General features: G+C 39.4%; 1 protein-coding gene across 10 annotated transcripts in view; it reads right to left on the minus strand.

Moving 5' to 3' along the window:
* Positions 1–24,265, minus strand: part of TLE4 (TLE family member 4, transcriptional corepressor) — a 136,079-nt gene that overhangs the window by 108,594 nt on the left and 3,220 nt on the right. For all 10 annotated transcript variants that reach the window (XM_036893446.2, XM_036893442.2, XM_036893441.2 and 7 more), the window contains exon 4: positions 23,371–23,415. In XM_036893446.2, coding sequence (XP_036749341.1) covers positions 23,371–23,415 — 45 coding nt within the window. The remainder of the gene's footprint in view (positions 1–23,370; positions 23,416–24,265) is intronic.

Raw genomic sequence — 24,265 nt, forward strand, 5'->3', positions numbered from 1 at the left:
CTTAATGGTATTGGTTATAAATCTTTGGAAAGAGGCACACAAAATGTAGTGCTGATCAAACTTTTCTGACTATGGAGCACTGTCTTCTCAAAGCTCTTAGAGCAGATTCTATTGGGTGGGCAACACTGAACTAGTCAATGGTTTCCAGGCCTGGCTTTACACTAGCATTACTAGTGCTCTTTCACAAATACAGTGCCTAGGCCTCATCCCAGATCAATGATCTCACTCTCTCAGAGAGTAGAACCCATCTTCAGTATTTTATTTTAAGCTCTCCAAGGAGATTCTAAGGCACAGACAAGATTGAAAACCATTAAGCTGGAGCACAGGATGCATGCAATAAGAAAGGGTGGAAAATAAGGACAGAAAGAGTTCACAGGGGTCAGACAAGGCAAGGTCTTGAATGCCACGCTCTTTAGCTTGAACTTTATTTGGAAGGCAGCAAGGACTAATCAAGGACAATTCCTAGGAAAGCTATGATAAATGCCAGACAGGAGGTCAAGATACTCCAGTGCATTTCTGCCCTCCACCCCCTTCTTGTCACTGATTATATTTGAATGGCTGTGGAAGGAAAGAAGAGATTTATAACGACAAAATATACCACGAGGGGAAAGATGCAGGATGAAAGATAATTTCAGAATAGGAACAATATGAATTCCCATAGCACCACAGACTTAAGATTTTCAACAAGAAGTCCTTATTCATTCACTCCTAATCTAAATTAGGAGCTATGGTAGAAACAGCAGTGAATGCCCAATTGATCCATACTCTTCAGTGTTTATAGTCTTATACAGGTGAAGACCAAATGGATATAAACACAGTAACAGCATGTGTACCCAGGCTGTACACAGAGGAGCCCTAGGAATGCAGGTAGAGGTGTAGAAGATACCCCTTCTGGTTGTAATCATTGAGCCACATTAATTACAGTTTTTAATAACTGTCTACTATGCTGCCAGATACTATGTTACAGTCTGAGAAAAGAGCAGGGGAAGAAGACATAATTTACAGAGCCCATAATCGAGCAAATGAGACAAGCACTAAAAAAATACAAAATGCAGAATATTTTTAAATGCTTAATGAGGACCCTGTTTCCCTGAGTAGCAGGGTGAAGTGAGTCGCCTAGACAAAGGAGAGAGCTACAGGGAGAGAGTATTCCAAATGAACCAGCCTGCTACAGGTGAGTAGGACATTCATATTCGATAAATGGGACAAGTGAAAGGGGGCAGGGACGGCAGCACAAGAGGAGGCTGAAGAAGCAGATCCAGAAGAGCCCAGCGCACGCCAGGTCAGGATGATCGACACCCAGGTTAGACCAGGTGGGAGATTACTGCATTCCTTCCAGGCGAATCATCTTAAATACAGCAGCTGAAGGTCTGCTAATCATGATCATGAGCATCACCCTACCGCGCATGGACAGTTTCCTCTGTGCCAGACACTTCATTTAAGTGCAAAACAATTTTAACAGAATTACTTTTATCCCCATTTTACAGATAAACCAAAGAATAAAGTAGTTAATTAACTCATGGTGATCAGATAGCTAGAGAGAAGTAAACAAACGCAGGAGTAACTGGGGAGTAGATTCCAGAGAACAGATAACTGGGTGTGGCTACTGAAGAGAAGGAAAGGCAATCATCACCTGCCTCAGGGTTTCTGGTTCAAGAAATGGGGTGGATGGTACTGGCAGTTCCTGAGATAGAGATCACTGGCCCACAAGCAGGCCGGTAGGGGAAGATGTCATTTGGGGATATGTTGAGTTTAAGCCCTTGTGAGACACTCAAGGGAAATGAGGACTTGGTTACCTACAGTGACTGGTCCCAGGGAGATATAGGCTGTAGAAAAAATACAGGATTCATCCACTTAGGAGAGTGGATAGGATCACCTAGTGAAAGGGTAAAATGGACAGAGAACAGACCAAGCCGTGAGGGGAATACTGGCTGGATTTCCAGGCGTGGAGAGGGGCCTAATACATATACTAAAGAATGACTCAATACAGACACTTTCGGAAGTGTGCCCTGAGCTCCTGAAACCCACGTTAGGGAGGGAAGAAGGCAAAGGCTGCCGATGCAGCGCCAGATGGGAGGCCAGTACAGCAGCTGTGGTGTGACAACAAGGGTCTGAAGGACTGATCAGGAGCACAAAGAGGGACATGCCGCACAGGGAGAATGTGAGCAGGCTGTGACCACCAGATCTGGACACCTGAGAGAAAGTAACAAATCCATGATTCCAACAGGTAAGGCCTGGAATATGGTGCTCCCACTCATTAAGATAGGGAAGTCACAAAGCTGGTTGCATGGTTTCTTTGGGGGACAGTTACGGAAAGGCAAGGGAAGAATCCAGACTGAAGTGACACAACATTCTGGAAAGCACACCAGATACTGTGAATGATATGACTGTGGAGTCCCAAATTCCAGGTCAACGCTGATTGCTAACCAGCTGAATCATGACTTTAAGCAAACCCCTAAGTGATTTGGGACTCCATTTCTACAACCATGAAATGGGAAGACTAGCTGCCACGTAACTGGTTGGCAGAAATATTTACATGGGTAGATTTAGGAATAAAACCCCTTAAGGCAAGTAATTCTAAAACAGAACTGAAATTAGACAGTGCCACAAATAAGTAGCTTCATTGTTAGGTATTGATTCAAGCTTAGGGCTCTTCCTGTCTCTCAATTAAGAAGACATCCCTCACTAATTTCTACCACACCAGGGAAGGGCCTCTGATCTAAGAGGCAGTGAGGGACAGACTCACAGGCACAGTAATAACAGGAGACAGTGACTCCCAATTGATAGGAAAGGAGTAAGGTCAAGGCCCGGTCCCAGAAAATATGCTGTCTCTCCACTTTTCTTGCACCGTGACCCAGAAAAGACATTCTCAGTATTTATGTTTCACTACTGGCAAGGGATCTCTCTTCCTCTTTTCTTGGTAAACTGAAACCAATTTTAAATTTTATATATAGTAGTAAGAGTAGTGAACACTGGGCTGGAGGAAGAGGAGGAATGGAGGGGAAGTCAGGGTTAATTTCAAGACTTCATGAAATTTAAGACTACAGAATAAGTTCCATGAGGCCTAAGAGAAATAGGTTCTTTCCATTAGGTAGAAGGTAAAAACAAAAAACAAAAATTCTCTCTAAGGCAAGTGATTAAATTAAGAAGAATTAAGAAGTTATCAGAAAAATTTAAATGAGTTCTTCTTTAATCAAACACAAACTGCAGTGACTCTTACAAACTTCCTACTTGTGAATCTGTGTCAAATGTCTTGACTTAATGTACTATTTTGCACATGTCCATATCACCTTGACTCGGTCTCACCTTTAACCTCACTTGCCTTTCAATTTACTTTTTTATTTTTTAGGTTATACTTTCCTTCCTTTTGTCTATTTCTAATTTATAAAACAGCTCTGATAAACCTTTTGATTACTTGCATATTCTAAAGCAGTGCTACTGAAAGTAATCAGTCCCCAAATTGCTATCTATCAGCAAGCTGATAACGGGCTTGTACCAGAATCAAATCACAGCTGTTAGTGCACCAGGGTCTCTTTGTTGTTCTTTGGTTTTTCTTTTTTTTTTTAACAATAAAGATATTACTGATAACGGAAGTGATGCGTTGAGTTACAGTCTAGTACAAGCTCTGTATCCTAATGTTCATCTTTAGTAAATAGTTCACAGACCTGCCCCAGTCCATGGGCCACGCTGAGTAGTACTGCTCTAAAGCAAAACACTCCTACATCACAAACTTTAATTTCTTATTGCCTGAGACTCAGAATATGTGGTAAGAATACTCCTTCAAAGCAACAAATTTCTCCAGCACAGCCCTAATAAATGGTGCACTTCTTTATCCCTGCCTGGTTTACATGAAGAAGCTAAGTGTCCACAGTTATACTTAACTGCTTAAGGGCAGGTGATGGCCTAAAAATCAGACCTGCTGGAGGACTCCAGCCAGGGCTCTTCCCACTAGAACACACTGCCTACTAATCTGATCCTGCACTACAGCAAACAAAACTAAAGGACTGTGGTTATAAACAGTACTTTCATTTTTCTAAATGACAGGGTCAGAGGAGAGCATGGCAAATGTTACAGCTTAAGGACGTTGGGCTTCTGTCACAACAAAATACACTTCAAAACTAGAGTTCTGCTTGCCTTAACTTGGGTTTAGTAACATTCTGAGAAAATGTGCTCATATGAGAAGCCAAATTGAAACAAAATATACTATACTTTACTAATCTTTTTGCCCGTTTACCTAAAATATTGTTCAGGAATTAGAGGCCAAAATGGGCAGGGTAGCCATCAAAGGATGAAAAAAAAGGTGTCAGAATTTGAAAGTATAAAATACCTATTACAGTTCTACACAATGATATAAAGGGCATATAAAAGTGTAGGCAAAGGGTCTGTTTGTGTTTATACAGAGGATCAAAGCCTAATTTGGCTACCCCAAAAATGAACTAAGATACGATATGAAAAAGAACTTCCAACATCAGCACTCTCAGGAAGACTCATGACAGAAGATGATCAGCAAAAAAAAAAAACTCCAACAAAGATCCACGCACTGTCACAGGTGTAGATGCACTCATCCCACCAGTTCCTGGACTTGCCATGGGAATGATGAAGGAGATATCTAAGCTGGCCTGTGCATACAGTAAAACAAAAATTGGACTGGATCTATACTGTTGGAACTCAACCAAGAATTAGGAGAAGTGCAAATTGTAGCGCTCCAAAATCTTACAACCACAGACTATTTATCGTTAAAAGAACATATGGGATATGAACAGTCCCCAGGAATGGGTTGTTCTAGTTTATCTGAATTCTCTCAGACTGTTTAAGTTCAGTCGGACAATATCCACCATATCATAGATAAGTTTTCACAAATGCCTAAGGTGCCTAACTGGTTTTCTTGGTTTCACTGGAGATGGCTGGTAATTACAGGTATGCTTTGGTTAGGTAACTATATTCCTATTATGTTAATGTGTGTGCACAATTTAATTAGTAGTTTAAAACCTATCCATGCTGAAGTTACTCTACAAGAAGATATGTCAAAGAAATAATCAATCTTCCCAGGTTTTCTTCTGCCTGCTACTTCTATAGCTTTTCTTCTTCCTACCTAATCACAACCTTTAAATAGAACTCGTACCACATGTCGAATTTACCGAGTATCATAATTCTTCCAAGTGGTAAAGACACCTCAAGACAAATGCTGGGCATAGAAGCCACAGGGCATGAATATGCAAAGAAGTAAAAAGCTAACCTTTTCAAACAATAAGGCTTCTCTCTCACTTACCAACTTAACATTTCCCTGTATGGCCCCGGAAGATGACTGGTTAGCCAGAGACGGGTAAGATTCCTCAAGGGAGGAACAACCTAAGACAGGCACAGTCGCAGGGGGGCCATCAGGTGAGAAATTGGGGATCAACAGAGGTGAGGCTTAGAACCTCACCCCCCCTGTTCTGAGAGAAATCTTCTGCATACGTGGATGTTTTATTGCCCTGGTCTAGCTTGGATTAACACATAGTCTACAGGCACACACCTGATCATCTACATTTGCTCTCTTACAACACTAAACTCTGTTTTCTACCTTTATCTCGTATCTACCTACTTCAGCATTTTATTAAAAATAATAATAATAGAGAAATGTGGTATCCACATATAAATCAAGTTTAAAAATCAAATGAATATTCATATTTGAACTGACTGTGTATAGTTCATAATGCAGGAACAAAACCGAAAGCTTCTGTGATGACTGCCCTTGCACTGTTCACCATGTAACTTATTCACTATGTAAGAATTTGTTCTCCATGTAAGAACTTGTTCGTTATGCATCAGAAGATTGGAGACTGACGAAAATTAGGCTTGGGGTGGATTAATGATTGTGCATTGAGTATCGACCCCCCTATACAGAAATTTATTGTGGTTAACAACTATTTGATCAATAAATATGAGAGATGCCCTCACAAAATATATATATACATATATATATATATATATAAACACACTTCCAATTGTAAAATAAATAAGTAACCGGGATGTAATGTATAGCATAAGGAATATAGTCAAAATATTGTAACAACCTGGTATGGTGATACCTGGTACCTAGAATTATCATGTATATAAATGTTGAATCACTGTGTTGTACACCTGAAACTAATGTAATGCAATACTGTTGTCAACTACCCTTCAATAATAAATAAATAAATAAATAAATAAATAAATAAATAAATAAATAAATAAATAAATAAATAAATAAATAAATAAATAAATAAATAAAAATAAAAATAAATAAAATAAATAAATAAAATACCTATTACAGTGGGGTCTCCATGAGCAGAGATAGAAAAGTTCCTCTCTTCTCCCTAACAATGTACCAACCGACCAGCCAGGAGCAGGAGCTCATTCAGACTACCTAAAGCAAGGCACCATTAAAAAGTACTTCAATCTGGAACTTAAGCACTGAGAGGATAGGCAGATACCACACTATCTACCAATCCTGACATCCTAAATCGGGGTCTTCATGCAAGCAGCACACAGACACCCCCATGTACTATATCAACTACCCCCTGGAAATAAGGAATAACATAAAAATGGATGGAATTTTAGAGATTCTTGGCTCCTTACTACTCCTGATGTGGTCCATGGCCCAGCAGAATGGGCATATCTGGCCACCAGAAATGGAGATCAGGCACTTCTCCAGACCTGCAGACACAGAACCTGATTTTAACATGATCCCCAGTGATTTCTAAACATATTAAGAGGCCTTAGTTCACTGGTCCTCAACACTGCTGCACATTAGAATCACTCCTGAAGCTTTTAGAAAAAGTCTAATGCCCAAGGCCCAGGTTAGAGGGCCCAGGAACCAGCATTTTACTGATCCAGTCCTATCCCCTCACCTTACGGATATGGATTAGGAACTTGAGACTCAGAAAATTAAATGACTTACTAAGATCATAAGAAATTACTGGCTGAATTAAAAGTAGATTCTAAAAGATACTTAGGATCACACCAACCATTAAAAAAAGGCTGAAGGAACCATAAAGTGACCAATAACTCAAAATTCATTTTAAAGATCTAAGACTTCATTTTCTATATACTTTTTTGTACTTTTGCACATCTAAAAGAAATAAAAACAGTCATATTTATTTTATGCGCTACCCTTTGAATCCTGACCAGTATGTTTCCAGGGCAGACAGGAAGGCCTAATTCTCCCCCCACCACGGCACGACTGGTAGAGACACAGCACAGCCTCAGCCTTTGGGCTCTGCCTAGGCCCGCAGTTACATCGCACGGCAGAGGCGTGACTCTTTTCCTTTCTAAAGTTTCTTTAACGCGAGCATACTTCTTTCTTAGAAAACAAAAGCAGAAACAGAACACCCTTTAAAGATCTCTATTTAACTTAGATTGACAAGTCCAAAAACAAGGACCATCACTGTGTTCTGGAGACAAGTTTCCGCAAGCACAGAACTGATTCACAGGCGACCTAAGAGAAGAAGCTTTTGCCACAACTGCTCCCCCTTTTGGTGGTGGTGATGACGGTACTACATTTGAACCGCCTGTAAGTCAGCACTAGGTACCCAGGGGGTGTGGTGGGAGGTGTGGGTGGAATGAAGGAAATTCAAAGCTGCGGTCAGCCTTGAAAAAAATAAAGCAACGTATGCTTCTGACAGTTGAAACAGACTGCATGACAGACAGCAAAACCACATTTCTGCAGGGTTTGGGTTTTTTTTTGGAATGGATCTGTGGCTTTATGCCACCAAGCAATATTTTGGTTTACCAAAATGTATTCTACAGTCTTTTAATTTCATGTTTACTTAACTTTCCTTACTATCACTGCTGTTCTCACTCAACCACTGCAGATCAAAACAAGTATCTAAAAAGGGGGGAAAAGTTTAAAATACAGAACATGCCGTACATTAAGAAGAAGAAAATGAAATAAAATTAACCACACACACATAATTCACATTAACAAAACCATCTATTATAATTTGTAATTTAGCTCATGTATAATGAACAGTGGGAATGATTGTTTCCTTTGAAAAACATAGTAGCTTCTGAAGACAACTGCAGACTCAGCCTATGGTTTACCTGAAATTTCTCAACATAAAAAGGACATGGAATCACAGAACTCTCCGTAGTTGTTAGCCAAATGATATAAAAATTAAAAAGAAAAAGAAAAGAATGACTGGAGCAAAGAGTTCCCATAGCTGTTGAATGATTTAGAGGATTCTGTACCTATTTTTAATGTTAAAAAAACTTTAAAAGGAAAAAAGTCAAAATCAGATAATTTGCAAACTCCCACTACTACATCTATATAAAGGTAATAATCAAGCAAAATGATGAAGAGAAACACTCTCAAACACTGACACAAACGTCAAACACCTTCCTTAAAACAGTAAGTTCCTAAAACCACTACCCACAAAGGGCTGCCTGGCAAAGTCTATTGTGGTCTGGGTATAGAATTAAGGCACAAATACAGGTCTTGCTGAAAAAAGTCCTTGAAGCTCTTGGAATGAGTACAAATTAGGCAGGAGATAAGGAGAAGATGCTTATACGAAGGCAAGAGAAACAAAAGCTCACTTTTCTTCCCTTCCCTTCCCTCTATCAGTCCCTTCTGCTAGGCCCCTCACCCCCTACCATAATCAAGACCACCTACCTTCCTCTCTCCCCGATTTCTTTCCCTATTAATGGCACCATGATTCTGCCAGTCTGCAGAGGTCAATGCCTTAGGACTTTTCTCCAGGGCATTTACACGCTTCTCATCCAATGAACTGCTGAGTCACTGGGTTCCTTCTGTCCAGTCCTACATCACCTTCTCAACCCTGTCCCCTCTCCACTCACCATTTCAACCAACATTTATTGAATATGTGCTGTCAGGCCTCATGCTAGCTGCTGAGAACAAAGCGAAGTAGCAGAACAGACACAGTCCTTGCCCTCTTGTCCAATTAATCTTCCCTTTACTTTCCTTCATTAGTCCACAACGTGTGACCAGCATTCGAGGCCTTCTATAATGCATCCCAAAAGTACCTTCTCAGCCATTCTATCCTCTGCCCCAACCAAGCTGGAAATGTTGACAACAGAACGAACAGGTAACAACCCTTTCCTATCTCTGTGGCTTCCACTTGGCATCCTCACCTTCTCTGTTCCTCTTAAGTGACCCTATCCTCTGAGCTCACATTGGTATGTTCCTACCTCCTCGGTACAGCATCAATTACTCCAACGCCAGAAAAATGGCCTTCTCTTTACCTATGTCACACATACTTTCTCAGATTGTTCACACTAGTCCAAATGCCATGAAGATTAGACTCTCCATGGAGATAAACCTTCCCACCTCTCCTAACTCCCTAGCCCTCAAAGCACCCTGCTAATAGTAAATGGTCAATTAGCATTTGTTCAGTGATGAGCAGCATCACAGCTCTTGCCTTCCACGTGAGGAGTCCAGCACTACCACCTCTTTGCCAACTCTCCGTGAAGGAAGAATAAAACTACCTCACGAGGATTAAGTTATTTCTCCGATATAAGTCTTTCAGTTATAATCTTCTTAGCCTTTGTAGGTCCAGTTCTAGATATTTCAATTTGAGAAGCTAAATTTTTCCATTTAGAAAGTTAATTTTGGGGATGAGCCTTAAACAAAACAACCAACATGACAAAAGCATGCCCTCAAACTGTAAAATCAAATATCGAAGAAAGATGGGATGTATATATATATATCTAACCTAGGAAGCTGACATGAATACCATACCATCTCATAACCCAAAACTAACAAAGATCTTACAAAATTTTTTTCTATATTCATCCTAAACTGATGTAAAATGTCCTAAGAATTCTTGGCTTACATTCTAAGACAATCCTATCAGTTCTGCTTAGACCTGGCTAAAGCAGATCCTAACTATGGAACATCTGCCATATGAGCATTTGGAAATGAGTGGCCATATTAAAAACCAAGATTTTTGCACATAAGTGTACTATGCCTGATTCAGCCTCCCCTAAATCTGCCACCTCATAAATGTAAGGAAAGGCTTACAAAGAAGTAGAGCTCCCAATCCATCATCTCTACATTCCTGGAACCCACACAAAGGTGAACGCTTAAGAAGGTCACTCTGGAATCTTGCAACATACAATTTCTCCATTAAGAAGCCTAAACAAGCATTTTGCCTTCCTCAAGTCAGCCAAAATATGTTCAAGCAAGTAACTGTGGAATTGCCCCCATGTTTTTTATTGGCCACTTTAAGTTAACTGTAGTATTTAGGTTAACCAAGCCACACTCCCAACAGTTCCCTTGTCCTAAAACATCAAAAGCCTTTAAAACAGTCACTCACATTCATAGCACAGCATTAATGATATGTCGGGGGAGGGGAGTAAAACTTTGGTTCACTGATCAGTGCTCACACCATCAAAAATAAAATAAACTCATGTTCTGGATTCGTAGGCTACTTAGAAAATACCAGCTTCTATTTTATTTATTACAATGTGATTGCGACTGGAGAAGGACAAGCACAATGCACTTCTGACCTCACCAAGAAGCTAAGTGCAAGAGCAGAAGATACTTTTACAGCAAGACCTGCCCTAATTCCTCAGCTGGGGCAGAGGGGCCAAGGGGTCATGCTGAATTCCCAGGTGGCCCAGTTGGCCACGTATTCATTTTGGTACTAACCAGACGGATATCCAGGAGAATGACTGAGGTGACAGAATGCTCAGCATGGACAAAAGGCTAATGAAGGACAACACTCCTGAAAAACTGTTACCTAGGAAAGGATTAAGACTAATTAATTCTGGGGTCCTCACTGAGCAGCCAAGACAAACAGGCCCCCCTTAAAGCATGAAATTTCCACTGGTCCATATGATTGTTTCAACAAAGTTGGAATGGTTCCAATGAAAGAGTCTATCTCATCCCCCTGCTTCTTTAAGAAAGAAGTGATTACAGAAGACCATATAACATCCCCATTCAGAACCTGAAATAAGAACCTACTAATACCAACCCTACTCTGCTTATCATCATGAGAAAGGGAGGAAAAAAAACCTGAAAAGGCAAGTCTGGTCTGACAGGTTCTCTCAAGTTGAGTTAATTAATTAGAGGAGCCAGACAAGGCTGATTCTTGGCCTCTAGTCACATCCACAGAATTTGCCAAATGGCCTTGGGAGGAAGGAACTGCCCCAGTTTGAGTCCCCTACCCTAGAGAAGCAGCTCTCCAAGTCTTTCATTGGGGCCCAGTTTCCACACCAGATCAGTGAATGCTATGGACTCTCCCTCCACAGAAAAAGGCACTCGATTTTGTATATGTGGTCAAGGACTACTGATCCTTTAAAACCCAGCCAAGGACCTCCATCCAGTTCTCACCCCTGGCAAGCACTCAGACGTTTTTCAGTCCTCTGGACATTCCCATGTTGTTATAAAAGGTACTGTGCCTGTTTTAGAAATTTCATAGTCAGAAGTACGAAAATATCCAAAGGCCTGTCTGTGGTCATTAGGCCATGAGCTGGCACTGGAATCTGCAACCTGCAACAAAGATGGAACCAACTGGTTCACTCACCAAGTGTACTTGTGCACAAAAAAATGATACTATTTCTCCCCAACATGGAACTAAGCAATTTATGCATGGCCTTGTGCATGGACCTGCAGCTCTGGCAGGCAATATTCTCACGCAATAGTAAAAAGTCCTGAAGCAAAAAATACAGGAATTATTTTGCAAATTTAAAACTGAATCTGAAGACCAACACTATTTCCATTTATTTAAAAGGAAAAAAACCAGTGTTCCTTCACTGCGTATGGCTGGTGAAGTAGAGCCAGAGTCAGATTGATGTGATGGGGCGAGGGGGGTGCAGATATCTGGGTGGAGGCAAGTGGCCTCAGATAATGAGAGGTCTGCTCCTGTCCACACCACTCTTCTCAACAAGGGCTAAAGGGCAAAGAACTTGCTGATCTGACCATTCAAAAAGCACTTTTCTGATACAAATATATACCCAAAAGGAGACCTACTATTATTTGTAACACTTAGGCACACTTTGTACAGAACACAATCCCAAACTATTTAGGTAAATTTAAAAAACAAAATGGTCACTTAGGAGGCTGGTATTGCCAGTGGTTTACAACCTGGCTCTGAAGCCAGACTGCCTGGGCTTGCATTCCCGTGCTGCAACTTACAGGCTGTAAAAACCCTGAGCAAGTTTCTTCATTTTTCTTTACCTTAGTTTCCTCATACACAGGGAGGACAACTAGATCCCTTCCTCGAATGGTCACCAATTAAACCACATCTGAAGTACTTACAGTGCATTATCTGATAGGTGGTAGGTGCTTCATGAATGGTAACTATTCTTATTATCATTAATATTCGCCAAAGAGACATACATGGAAAATCTGTAACTACATATAGTCACTGATAAACTCAGCTTAAAGAGGGACTTGTAAGATGTGGCCATACCTATAAAGAAAGCAACATAACACGTGGCTCTAGGTTGTAAAACATTAGCAAGATCAAGATTTCTTTTCTAGCTGTCTACAAAAGCCTAACACTGCTCAAAATAAGGTTCTTCAAAAAAAGTTAGTATTTCCTATAATAACTTAACCTACTAAAAACGGTTAAGTCTCTAATGTCAAGCAATGAAATTAGGGATGTACCTTTTGGTAACGCTGGCCATTTTTAGATGTGAGAGCTAAAAGCAACCTTAGGAATAAATCAGTATCTGGAAATTAACCCAATCCTAAATTTTTTAAATGCCCAATCATCCATCAGCTTTGCAGCAGAACTGTGATGGGGACTCCTAACCTCTGACTGCCTATCTAGGCCTCTGCTCATTGTAGACAAGTCCTCCCTATGAACTCAGAAACTCAGAGTTCAAAAATGCTTACACAGAGGTGGTTGACTCTCAAATGCAGAGTGCTATAGGAAATGCAATGAAATGGAAAATTAAACCACTTATTTAATTGTTAAAGCATTCATTCCTTCATTTCCTCTATTATATTCCAGATACTGTTTTAGGTGCTAGGGATATAGTAGTAACAAAAACATACTTCCCTTTTGAAGCTTATACTGAAGCAAAGGAACCGGATCCCTATCATGTCCTTGCTTCATCAGCTCAAGAAGGCCAAGATGGAACATTTCTCCTCTCTTCTACATATGATTAACTTACTATAAACCAACTTGAAAAGTCCAAACTTTCCCCAAATAAAGGATCCCTGATGGGACAATGCAAGAAACCAGAGGACCTGAGGTCTCAAACTCACTGTAAGCCATTTTACAAGCACGCTTTACCCTGAACATCATGAGGTAAACCTTAGATAGCTAGAGAAACATCTACATTGGTTTCCATAAGGACAACTAATCCCAGGAGTTAATTACATAATAGGTAATAAACTACTACATAGCCCCTTAATATTGGTTTAATACTTTGGGAGAAAATTACTGGATCACATCATAGGCCATACAGTTTCAGAAGTTGTACAATTAAACTTTCTGCTACACATATGCTTTATATAAAGCATAAAAATGGATCACTTTAAACAAGCACTGATATTATATATTTTTATTATATTATATGCTTTACAATAGCTGCTATAACTGTGCATCAATATGGCTGTAGTCTGAACACTGGCCCTAAGAGAATCAGTGAATTCTGAATCATCCACTAATTTAACTGTGGGACTTCGTCACTTAACACCTGAGTCTCATTTTCATTCATCCAAAGGATAGAGAAAATGCTTTAGCAACACTATTGGGGCTTAAGTAAAATAATGGAGACCAGAAAGAACCTTGTAAAATATAAAGTACTATATAAATATTCATTTCTATTCCAAGCTTCATTAGGTTAATCTGGGACTTTAAAAAAATTCCAAAAACTGGTGTTTAAAGGGACTTTCTATGACTAAAAAGAAATGACAGCAAATCTCAGTTTCTGTTCACTAGGTCATAGAAAATTACAAACCAAACAAAATCAAATGGTCATTTTAGACCAAAGGCACTAACAGAGATCTCAGCATTCGTTCACTTGCACTCTTATTTGAAGCTGGGAAAAGTGTGGTCCTGAGAAGTTAAGGCACTGAGCAGTATCACACAGCTGGGTACATGCAAGGCCAGACCTAGAATCTAAATCTCCTGACTCAGTCAAGAATTTGCGGGGAGGTGGTAGAGTATTCCGAACAAAGCATTTGGAATTCAGCAGAAATATCCATCACATCAGCGATGTGAAATTGAGTCAAACCAGGATCTATTTCACTGCGTGGCTGATCTCAAGAAGTTATTTAATTTCTCTGTGTTTCAGCCTCCTCACACACGAAACTGAAAAAATAGTAATTCTATAATCTCATAACATTGTTGTGTAAATAAGTAAAATATTACCTGCATGATGAGCTAAGTCACTTACTATTATCATGCTTTCAATACTATATCATCCCCAGTAATCAAAAACTAAGATATCTTCAAAGTTCCCCTGTCCCTTGAAAAGAATAGGCACTTGCATTTTTACTGATTTTGACACTGCACTGGAGGGAAGCTAAACACACCATACTATAGTAAAGGTCAATATCTCCCCATACTCACTCAAAACCACATGTACTCAGATCTATTAACAGTAAAAGAATTCTTCAGATACACACTGACTAGTGATAGAGTGATGTTCAAACTGAATGTTAAATTTGGTTAGAAAGGATTCATGTTTTCATCTTTAAAAACACAGAGTCCATATGCTAAGTACATATATTCTACTTTATCCTAATTCACCCCTGAAAGCAACTGAGCTCAGTTACTTTTACTTCCCTTTCCTCCTGTCGTTTTTCCACAAACTTAACAAAACAGGCCTAACTAGGCTGGAAAGCTCAGCATTTGTTCTCCTGCAACCTAAATATTAAAATCTTAAATATATTAAATCACACATATTCTTGGCTAGCTTGATCTGAATGTAAATATTCCCTCGCTTAACAAATATTTCATGAGCACCTACTGAGTGACAGCTCTGAGCACTGGGCACACAGCAGAGAATAGCGTCTAACACCCCTGCTCCTGAGAGAAGGGAGACTGGGAAGAAACAAGTTTACATCTAGCATAGTGTGTTTGCATATTATCCTTTAGGAATGTGGAAACAGCCAGTTTTATTAAGCACTTTACTGCAAGTGGATCTAAGCTTCTTATTTTAATCTGTGGATCCTAGCCTCCCTTGGAGCAGGGCCCAGGCACTGGAAGGGTAGAGGTGAGGAGAGGGAAGCCATTTCCTCACACACAAACACACAGATCAGATCTCTAGTTAGAGATAACACTGTCTAACTGCCCTTGGACTGCCAATAGCATCCCCATGCTCCTCACATTGCATACAGCCAAAAACATCACAGCAAGAAACCCACCGTTTGCTGTTTGGAAACAGAGTGATCAGGAAAGGGAGCTTTGGAAGAAAAGTCAGGAAACCTATTTCCTTTTCTGCCAGTGACTCCTGCTATGCAACCCCAGGCGTGTTCACCAACCTGCAGGAACCCTGGTCTCCCTGCATGCCTGCTGATCCCATACTGTGACACTGGGCTAGTCTCTTAAGCCCTTAAGCCTCAGTGTCATCTGTTCAAGGAGGCCAGTGGCATGACACTGCTTGGCAAACTGTCGGGTACTCTACTGACAGAAGCTATTTAAACAAATACATAGATTCCAGCTTGCTACTTGCTTTCTGGGAACATCAAGGAAGATTAAGGAGAACATATAAAATGCCTTAAGCTCTCTGTAAAGAAAGGATGTCACACAGTACTAGTGCTCATAATTTCTATGATTACTATTCCATTCAGTTGTATTTCCTTCTATTTTCAAACTCTTTAACCAAATGATCCAGACCTAGAAAAGCAAACTACATAATTAGAACAGAATCTTAACTAGAATAATAATAATAATTGAAATAAAATTGCTGAAAAACCCAAAAGTCAACATCCTTCTTCCTTGCCTCCACCCCTCCCTGCATAAGCACCGCCAACCCCAGGGCCCTGCAGGGCCCCGGGCACACTACTGAGTGACAGCTCTGAGCACTGGGCACACAGCAGAGAACAGTGTCCAACACCCCTGCTCCTGAGAGAAGGGAGATGTAGCCAGGCTGCAGATGGAGCCGGGAACCGGGAGGGCAACCATCCTTTCTGTCTATCAATCACAGAAGTTCCCTTCACAATACAGATCTTGAAGTACTGGTGGGCAAAACCCTACAAAACGATGACAAAGTGACACTCACCAGAGGACAGAGTACCTCAGGGGTGTCCAATAATTTTTCTCTTCTGTTTTGACGACCCAGCTAACAAAATCCATATGTTGCCCTTCGCCACCCCACAACCCCGATGGAACACATACCAAGGAAAATTTTGACACAGCAAGAGGGTGATACATGCTGGGTCAATTCCAATGTAAAGAGAGGGTATACAGATCTGTGCTGATGAATGCCAGCTAAATCCCAATTTATAAACACAAAGCATCTACCACTGACAGCTGTTACAGAGGCAAAGTCAAAGCAAATCTAATTTTCACTTCTGACTAAAACTTCTGGGGCTCTTACCCCTTCAACTAGAGCAATAATTGCATGAATTCTGATTGCAGCGCACTTACTCCGAACAAGTCAAGTAGTCCTAAACCTCGCAAACTGTCATTAGCAGTGTAAATACTCAAGTTGCCCACACCTAAACGTAATGCCCACTGCTTCTCTCCAATAGCCCAGCTTGAAAAACTGATGATAACGTGGCCACAATGTGCCACCATCACTAGAGTTGTAGAGGAGGTATGAAGAGGGATCACAGGAAAGTGCCTTCTAAAAATCACATCTCTTTCACTCACTCAGTAGCCATCAAAGATACTACTGCTGCACTGATGTGAAAACCAGACTATCCAGTCATAGCAAAGGCAAGAAAAATGTTCTCATTAAAAACAAACGCAAATAACTTGTAGGTGCACATTTTAAACATTTAATTCCCAATTGACTTCACCTAAAGTGCAAAAAAAGAAAAGAAAAAAAAAGTGAAGTATCTAGGAAAGGAAAGCAAAGAGTATGAAAACAATGAGCCAGCCCAGTGCCTCCTCTATCTCAACTGCACTAAGGCTGCAACTGTCTCCATCCATTAGTCCACCCCAGCTCAAAGGGATATTACTTAGGAAACAAAGAACTTTTCCCAGCAAAACAAAAATAAATAAAAATAAACAATACTCAGTAGGGATTAAGCAGCAGAGAGAAGGAAATATCCTTTTGTTTGAATGCTGCAAAGAATCTTTTAACAGTAAAAGCAAAACACTTGCCTTCATTTAAAAGTTTAAGTGGTGTGTGATTTCCTGCATCTAAAAAACTCTTTCTGAACTACAAAGAGGCCACAAAACATCACATTTTCCCCTCCCAACTTCCCCTTTCAAAAACCCACAGGATGGTGATTAACAAACAACCCCTTGTCTTCAGGCACAGTTTTAGAAGCCACGAGGAAAGATAAAAGTTAAATGGAAGAACAAATTTGTAAACAAATGAAAAACAGGTTGCCAGGGGATGAAGCAAACTACATTTTAATAAGCAAGCAGCTCTCCTCCCCCATTTGTCGGAGACTCCAGCCTAAGTGACCCTCACCCTCTCACCCACTGAACACAATCTGCATGGAGAGGCCAGGCCAAGCTTTCAGGCCCTGGCTCTAGGAAGAGCTACAGAGAATATCCTGACCCTCCAAGACTCTGGGTGTGTGAGCCTTTAGAAGTTCAGGACTCAGGGGAAAACAAAGGACTATCTCAGCCTCCCAGGGATTCTCCATTCCAGGAATGAGCTGGGCTCTGAATCTCCAACCTAGAACAGAGCCATCTCCTAGGACACAGCCTCCCAGGTAAATACATCTGAAGTCCTGACTGCACTACCTAATAACTGTATCACCTTGTGCAGATCTGATCCTGTTTAATCATCCTCTGATTGGACGTAATCCCCTTCTTAGGATCATTGTGAAAATTAAAGAATTTTGGCAATGTGCCTAGATCAGTGGTAAGCACATGCCAGATATATAATAGCATCTACTTCAGCTGAAAGAAAATTCCAACTCCACTCAAAAAGCACTGCTTATGAAAAATCTTTAGATATTCTAGGAGACCTCATGAAAGAGAAAATTGAGAGCCCAAGATGTGAGAAGAGGAAAAAGGGAAATCCACGCCATCCACAAACACTTCTAATCACGCACGTACCCTGCCAGGTTAAGTTTCCTCCAGATCTGCTTCTCTTAAAGATCCTGTGACAGTAAAATGAGAGCACACGTGGTCCTGCCCAAGCATGGCCACTTGGTATCAACTGCCCTAACGTTAAATCCTCTCAGAGTTTTGTAAAAAATATAAAAATATAACTTAAAATCTACATATCACCTAGATTTACTACATAGCACTGAAGCTGCCATGCCTCTCTATCCCGAATGTCCAAATCAGAGAGGCAGTGGGAAAAAACACTACCAATAACCTCCATTTGATTAATAGTAATTGTGGAATTTATCAAAGGATAAGTAATCTTAAAGCAGGAAAGGTGGCTTCAAACCTTAATGAAAAACAGAAATAAAACAAGAATACCCCCCAATGCAAGCACATGCTCTAGTCATACCTAGAGGTGCTCTGCACAATCATCAAAATTTCACTTGTAATCTCTCTGAGATTTTCCAGTCCAGTAGTATCCACCCACTGTTCAGCCCCTCTTAATTACTATTGCCTAATGTTTATACAGCAAAATAAAGTTGCATCAGCAAAATTTTCATTGGCTTATTACTTTCAGCTAGAACAGCCCACCTTTGGTAATAGTTCACTTTCATTATTATACAAGAGCTCAGTCATCCATTTCTGAAAAAAATAATTAGTTACTGTGTAAGAATACAACAGACACATTTTTTGCCTACATTCTCGAACACCTACTCCTGCATCTACTCCCCCAAATCTAAGTGTATGCAATCTAAGCATATGCATCTACTCCTCCAAATCTAAGTGTATGCAGGAGATGTACAAGAAATTAGAAATGTCCAAAAAAACAACTTTTCTAACAGGAAATCTGGTGTAAACACAACTTTAAGCTAACTGACTTCTATTGCAAGCACATCTCCAAATCAATGTACCACACCGTAGAATCAAGAACACTCAAGGCTAGAATGTCATGACAGTCATACATTACTGCAACCTCTATAAATCTCTTCTTACTCACCAAATCCTAGGCTGATTTCTAAAACAGTTCACTAAAAAGCACCAACCTAATTAACAACAGCTCCCTCTGCCACAGCAGCCTTGATTTCACTTATTTACACATTAACTGCAACCTCCTTTTGGCCAATCTAGTCTATTTTCTGTGCCATGCCGAGCCTTTTATCTGCCCTGGACAGCATTTTCTCCAGCAGATGAAGTAGATGCCGATTGATTTGCTGTCGAGCATGGTAAATTAATAGCAACAAATTGCTGAGGGCCCGTCTCGCTGCTCCACCATGCTTCGGCAGTTTTGCTTTATTTGTTCCATGATGGGCAGCAGTCGGCCTCTTCAAGTCAATTTCTTCTTAACAACCTGCAATACTTTTCAATGGTGAAAATAGAGCTGTTCCTTGTAAGTCAGAAATCAATATCCTATTGCCCTTAGAAAATGCTAAACAAGCAGTATTGGCAATCCACTTGGTACTAGAGGGTATCAGATATAATGCAAATCCATACTGCTTCCCTCCTTGTAGTTATTACAGTTTGCTAAAAGGTTCCTAATGTCATTTATCATCATTTACCATCGACCGAAGAGGCTATGATTATGATATCTTATCAGTGGGCAAGGCCCTTTCATTTCTATTCAATTAATATTTTAGCAGCACTCAAATGGTTGTGGCCCAAATTTCATAATAAAATTTACATGGCTTGCAGGGAAACAGGAGTTTTCTTGCTCTGATTAAAAAATAGTTATTATTTATATACACACACACACACACACACACACACACAAACACATATATTCATAAACACAAACATATAATGTGAAGTACTTGCCTTAAGGTTCTCAGTATTACAGAATTCTAAAATTTTCCAATTTCTAAAATTAAAATGCTGAACTAAATATTTTTGGAAGCAACGAGATTATACTAATATTATTCTTTAGATTATAGAATATTAAGTATGAGGGAGTCACAAGACGGTCTCAGAATGTGATGTGTTCTCCTTCATTTACAGTCCCTATAGGTTGAATTCATATATCTATTGTTCCTAATCTACATCCAATACTAACTTTTTAAAGTGGTAACTGTTGCTGTCAGATTAAATCAGGGCAGTCTTCTGTAATTGCAGCATTACAAGTGAAGGATGAGAACAGGCAGCATTTAGCAATGCTATCAACTGCACACATTGCCCGGTTCTGCCCATGGTCACTGACCCATTTAGAAGCCACACTGTATTTATAAAGAAGAACAATCAGCAAAAATAGTAACAACTAAACTGTAGGCCAACTGTCCCATCCAAAACAAAAAACAAAACCCCAAACTTAGGAAAATCCTTAGGAAATAAAGGTCAATGTTTTTTCATTTTAAAAAGTTACATTATGAAGACATCACAATAAAAATATGTGCCACTGCTAACCATGTCCCGTTGGTCATCTTCACTTTCATGCTAGGACTTCAGACAGTGTTGAAGCATTAATTCACATTTGGGACTAGAACACTCCATTCTAACTTTTCTGGGGTTTTTTTCCAGCTTCATTTGCTCAGCTCTATCGATCCTACTAAAGACTACCAGAAATTAGATTCATATCTTATGCTCTAATTCCATGTCACATCACTGAGTTCCCCTTAGAAAAAAAGAAAATCAACTAATTCTACCAGCCTAATGCTATTTACTCAGTTACCAAAATTTAAATTAATTATGTTCTCAAACATAATTGTTAAAAATTGGCAACATTATGCAGGCTTAATTAAGATTAAATCCAATTTACTAAATGTACTTTAATTGGTACTAATTACATTAGCTTTCATTTCAGAATGACAAATTCCCCATAGGTTTCACTCTATAGTCCTCTATCAGAATCAACACGAGGTGACTGATGATGAGCATCATACAAAAAGGGAAGGGGCCCAAATGCCAGACCCTCACCTTGTTTGTCACTGCTCTGTGCTTTTATCCTTCCATCAATTTGCTAAGTCACAGAGTCATGACTCCATGAGAGCCATGATTTTCTGTTCCAATGAAAAATTTCACTGAAAACAAATACCCTGTGGCTGGCAACAACCAAGAACAGGAGGGTTAACCAAAAAATACACAAAGGTTTCAAATATCAGGGCCACCAATTACTAGGGTACTTCCAAGGACTCTGGGGACTTCTACTCTTGAACCCTTCAGAGACACAAATCTAATAAGTGAATAAGCCTAACCCGATCTTGAGAACTAGGCCCAATTATGCCACAGGGCAACTTCCCTGCATTATTGCTGCTTTCCATTAGGAGGGTATCCAACGAGTGCATCTGGAAGAGAGGCCAGGAGGAACCAAGGCTGTCTGCCTAGGAAAACAAAGACAGATAGGGCTCTGTGCTTAAGGGGGAAAGGAAAGAAAATATAATAAGTAGGTGGTTTTGCAGGGCTGTCTGTATATTTCATAATGTGATAAACTGCCCCCAGGATTCTTGATATGATTGAATTTAAAAGCAAGAGAAAAAAAGGGAAAATGTACTTCATTCTCAATTTTAAATGGATGGCATTTGAGGGCAGCTGGACAAGATGACAGAATTACAGAGGTATAAAATGTTCAAAATTAAGGGATCTCACACAACTCTCACTCCCCCCCACCCTCACACTCGCCAAAGAGATACAGAGAGCCAAATACGAGCTCTGTGCCTCGCAGAAACTGTAAATGGCATTAAGAGATCTGGAAACTGAGTGGTGTGGTAAATAAGACAGAAGAGAAAAAATAAAGGGACATTAATCATCTGGTCCAACCTTTAAAAAGACACTAATTAATCTTGGGTGATGGAGTAAGGACCAAAAAAAAAAAAGAACATGTACAGGATCCAGACCTAAAGTGACACGTAATAAGCATAATTAACAAACAATATCTCTCATGTAATTTATTCCTGTAAGGTACAACTAAGCAAAGTCAGCCCATCCATAAGCTTGATGGATTTTATTTAAGCAAAAGATATTTACATTACTAATCTAAACAGAAATGGTAAAGATGCCAAAATAGGAAGGTAATGTTAACATGAAGCAAACGAGACTACAACATTACTATTGACATTACCGAATACCTTATGAAGTTAAAAAAGAAAAGAATCTGAATCAAAAGAGTCCTTAGTGTAAGTTAACAACTCATTTTTTCCCCCACTTTTTTGTTTTCAGGCACTATCTGATTGCTTTTATTATCAGATATATTTTGAAGATCTACCATCTGAGTATGTTCTGTGAATGTAATCTACTATATCCAAAAAAGGATCCAGAAGTAATAAAAGCCTAATAATATGTGATAATTTCCTAGTTTTTAAACTTAGAAGGAAATGACACACACCCTAAGGATAAATAAGAGATAAAAAGCATTAAGATTTCCATCGTCTTTTTCCAGCAGGTAAACGCATAGGTACCTATTCTGAAATAGCTGATAAGACAGACCTGAAACACTTTCACTAGATCACTTCAAATAAATGCCTCCTAGAAAATTATTACTGCAAACTATATACTAGATGTGTATACACACACACATCTCACATATGCACACACACATATGCTGCTTTTCTTCTATCTAGGAAACTTAAACCAAACCGTTTTATTCATTTATTCAATCTACTACCAAAAAAAAGCTTGACTAATACCTCTCAGCACTTTCTGAGTAATCTTTTTTTTTTTTGGCTGAACTAATTGCTAGATTTCAAGATCCATGATTGAACCTTATCACATCCCCCTATCAGGCTACTCTGTACAAATTTTGGAAATAACAGTTATGGTTCTTGGTAAGACCCAACTAAGGAGTCTCAGGGGACCAGTACAAAGATTTTATTTTACATCAGTTTTTTTTGCAGCACCACAGATTTCATTTTGACCCTCCCAGCTCACCCTCTATTCACTTTCACATGGAGCTTAGGCTCCACACATTTTACAGCTTTCCTTTCTTAATATTTTTTCAAGAAAATCTCTTTCATAAGACATGTGTGCAATGCCCAAAATACATAAATTAACTCTTTCAAAAGAAAACAATATTTTAACATCCTGTTTTTAAACTGTACAAAGTTTAATACGCACTCACTTTAAATCACATTTCAAATGGTTACAATTAGACTAACATGCAAAACAAAGATGAGGAACCACACCTGAAAAAACAGTCCTCTCTCTAGGACAGACTATTAAAATACAAGTAGGCACAAAGATGTGCAGAATTGCAAAACATAACTATTTTCTTTCTAAAGTGCACAGTATTCCAAATGCCATTTAAAATGGTTATAAGGAAATAACTTACCTGCTTGTGCATTTCTATATTCAACCCATAGGACATCTCATAATACTGTCAAAGAAAGAAAAGCAATTAATGTTGTGCCTTTCATCAATCTACAGTTTGTTCAAAATGCCCCCAAGCATGTTTAAAACAAACATAAAAGCCTCACCTAAACCAAAGTATCCAAAATACCTATGCTGCTACATGAGAAGGGGCACCCTATTGCAGTCTGTAGTCTAATAAAGCTGGAAGCCACCTTAAGGTGAGACTTTAAGGGAGAAACTCACAAGACTACAAAAATCAAGTTTCAACACAGTATTTTTCACATCTCCAGTTGTCTTTATACATCACAAGCAGAGGAATGAATCAAAAAGATCTGATGAAAATTTGATACCATATGGACTCTTAATTTCTAGGCACAGAGGGCAAGTTAATGGCAAAAATGTGCCTCATACACATGCCAATGCTTTGAAAGAACTGCACAAAAAGGTGATGCTACTTCAGAGTTCAGTTTCTCATTTTTCGTTTACTACTTATGTTCATACATACAAAAGAAAAAGACTTGAGAGGAAACAAATGAGTTACTCTGGAGCCTTTAGGAACAAGCATAAAAATATGCTTGTTAATACTTCTGAGAAAGCAGATCTGAGTTCTTTAAACATGGATTATTAACTGTCATAGAAATTCTGGCAGAACGGATCAGTTACACAGGAGACTACAACACTCCTCACACCAATGTAACACTACAGAGATTGAAAACACACAAACACACACTCACTAGTAGCATAAAGAATGGGGGAAAATTTGAAAAGGTGCCTGGTTTCTTGTTAGCCGCATTTTTTAAAAGAAAGAAAACACATTACAATCTTTACAGTATACAGAAAAACTGGAGCAAAAGCAATAAAACAACAAAGAAAAC

Source organism: Manis pentadactyla, chromosome 3 (assembly GCF_030020395.1).
Source record: "Manis pentadactyla isolate mManPen7 chromosome 3, mManPen7.hap1, whole genome shotgun sequence".
NCBI classification, from domain to species: domain Eukaryota; kingdom Metazoa; phylum Chordata; class Mammalia; order Pholidota; family Manidae; genus Manis; species Manis pentadactyla.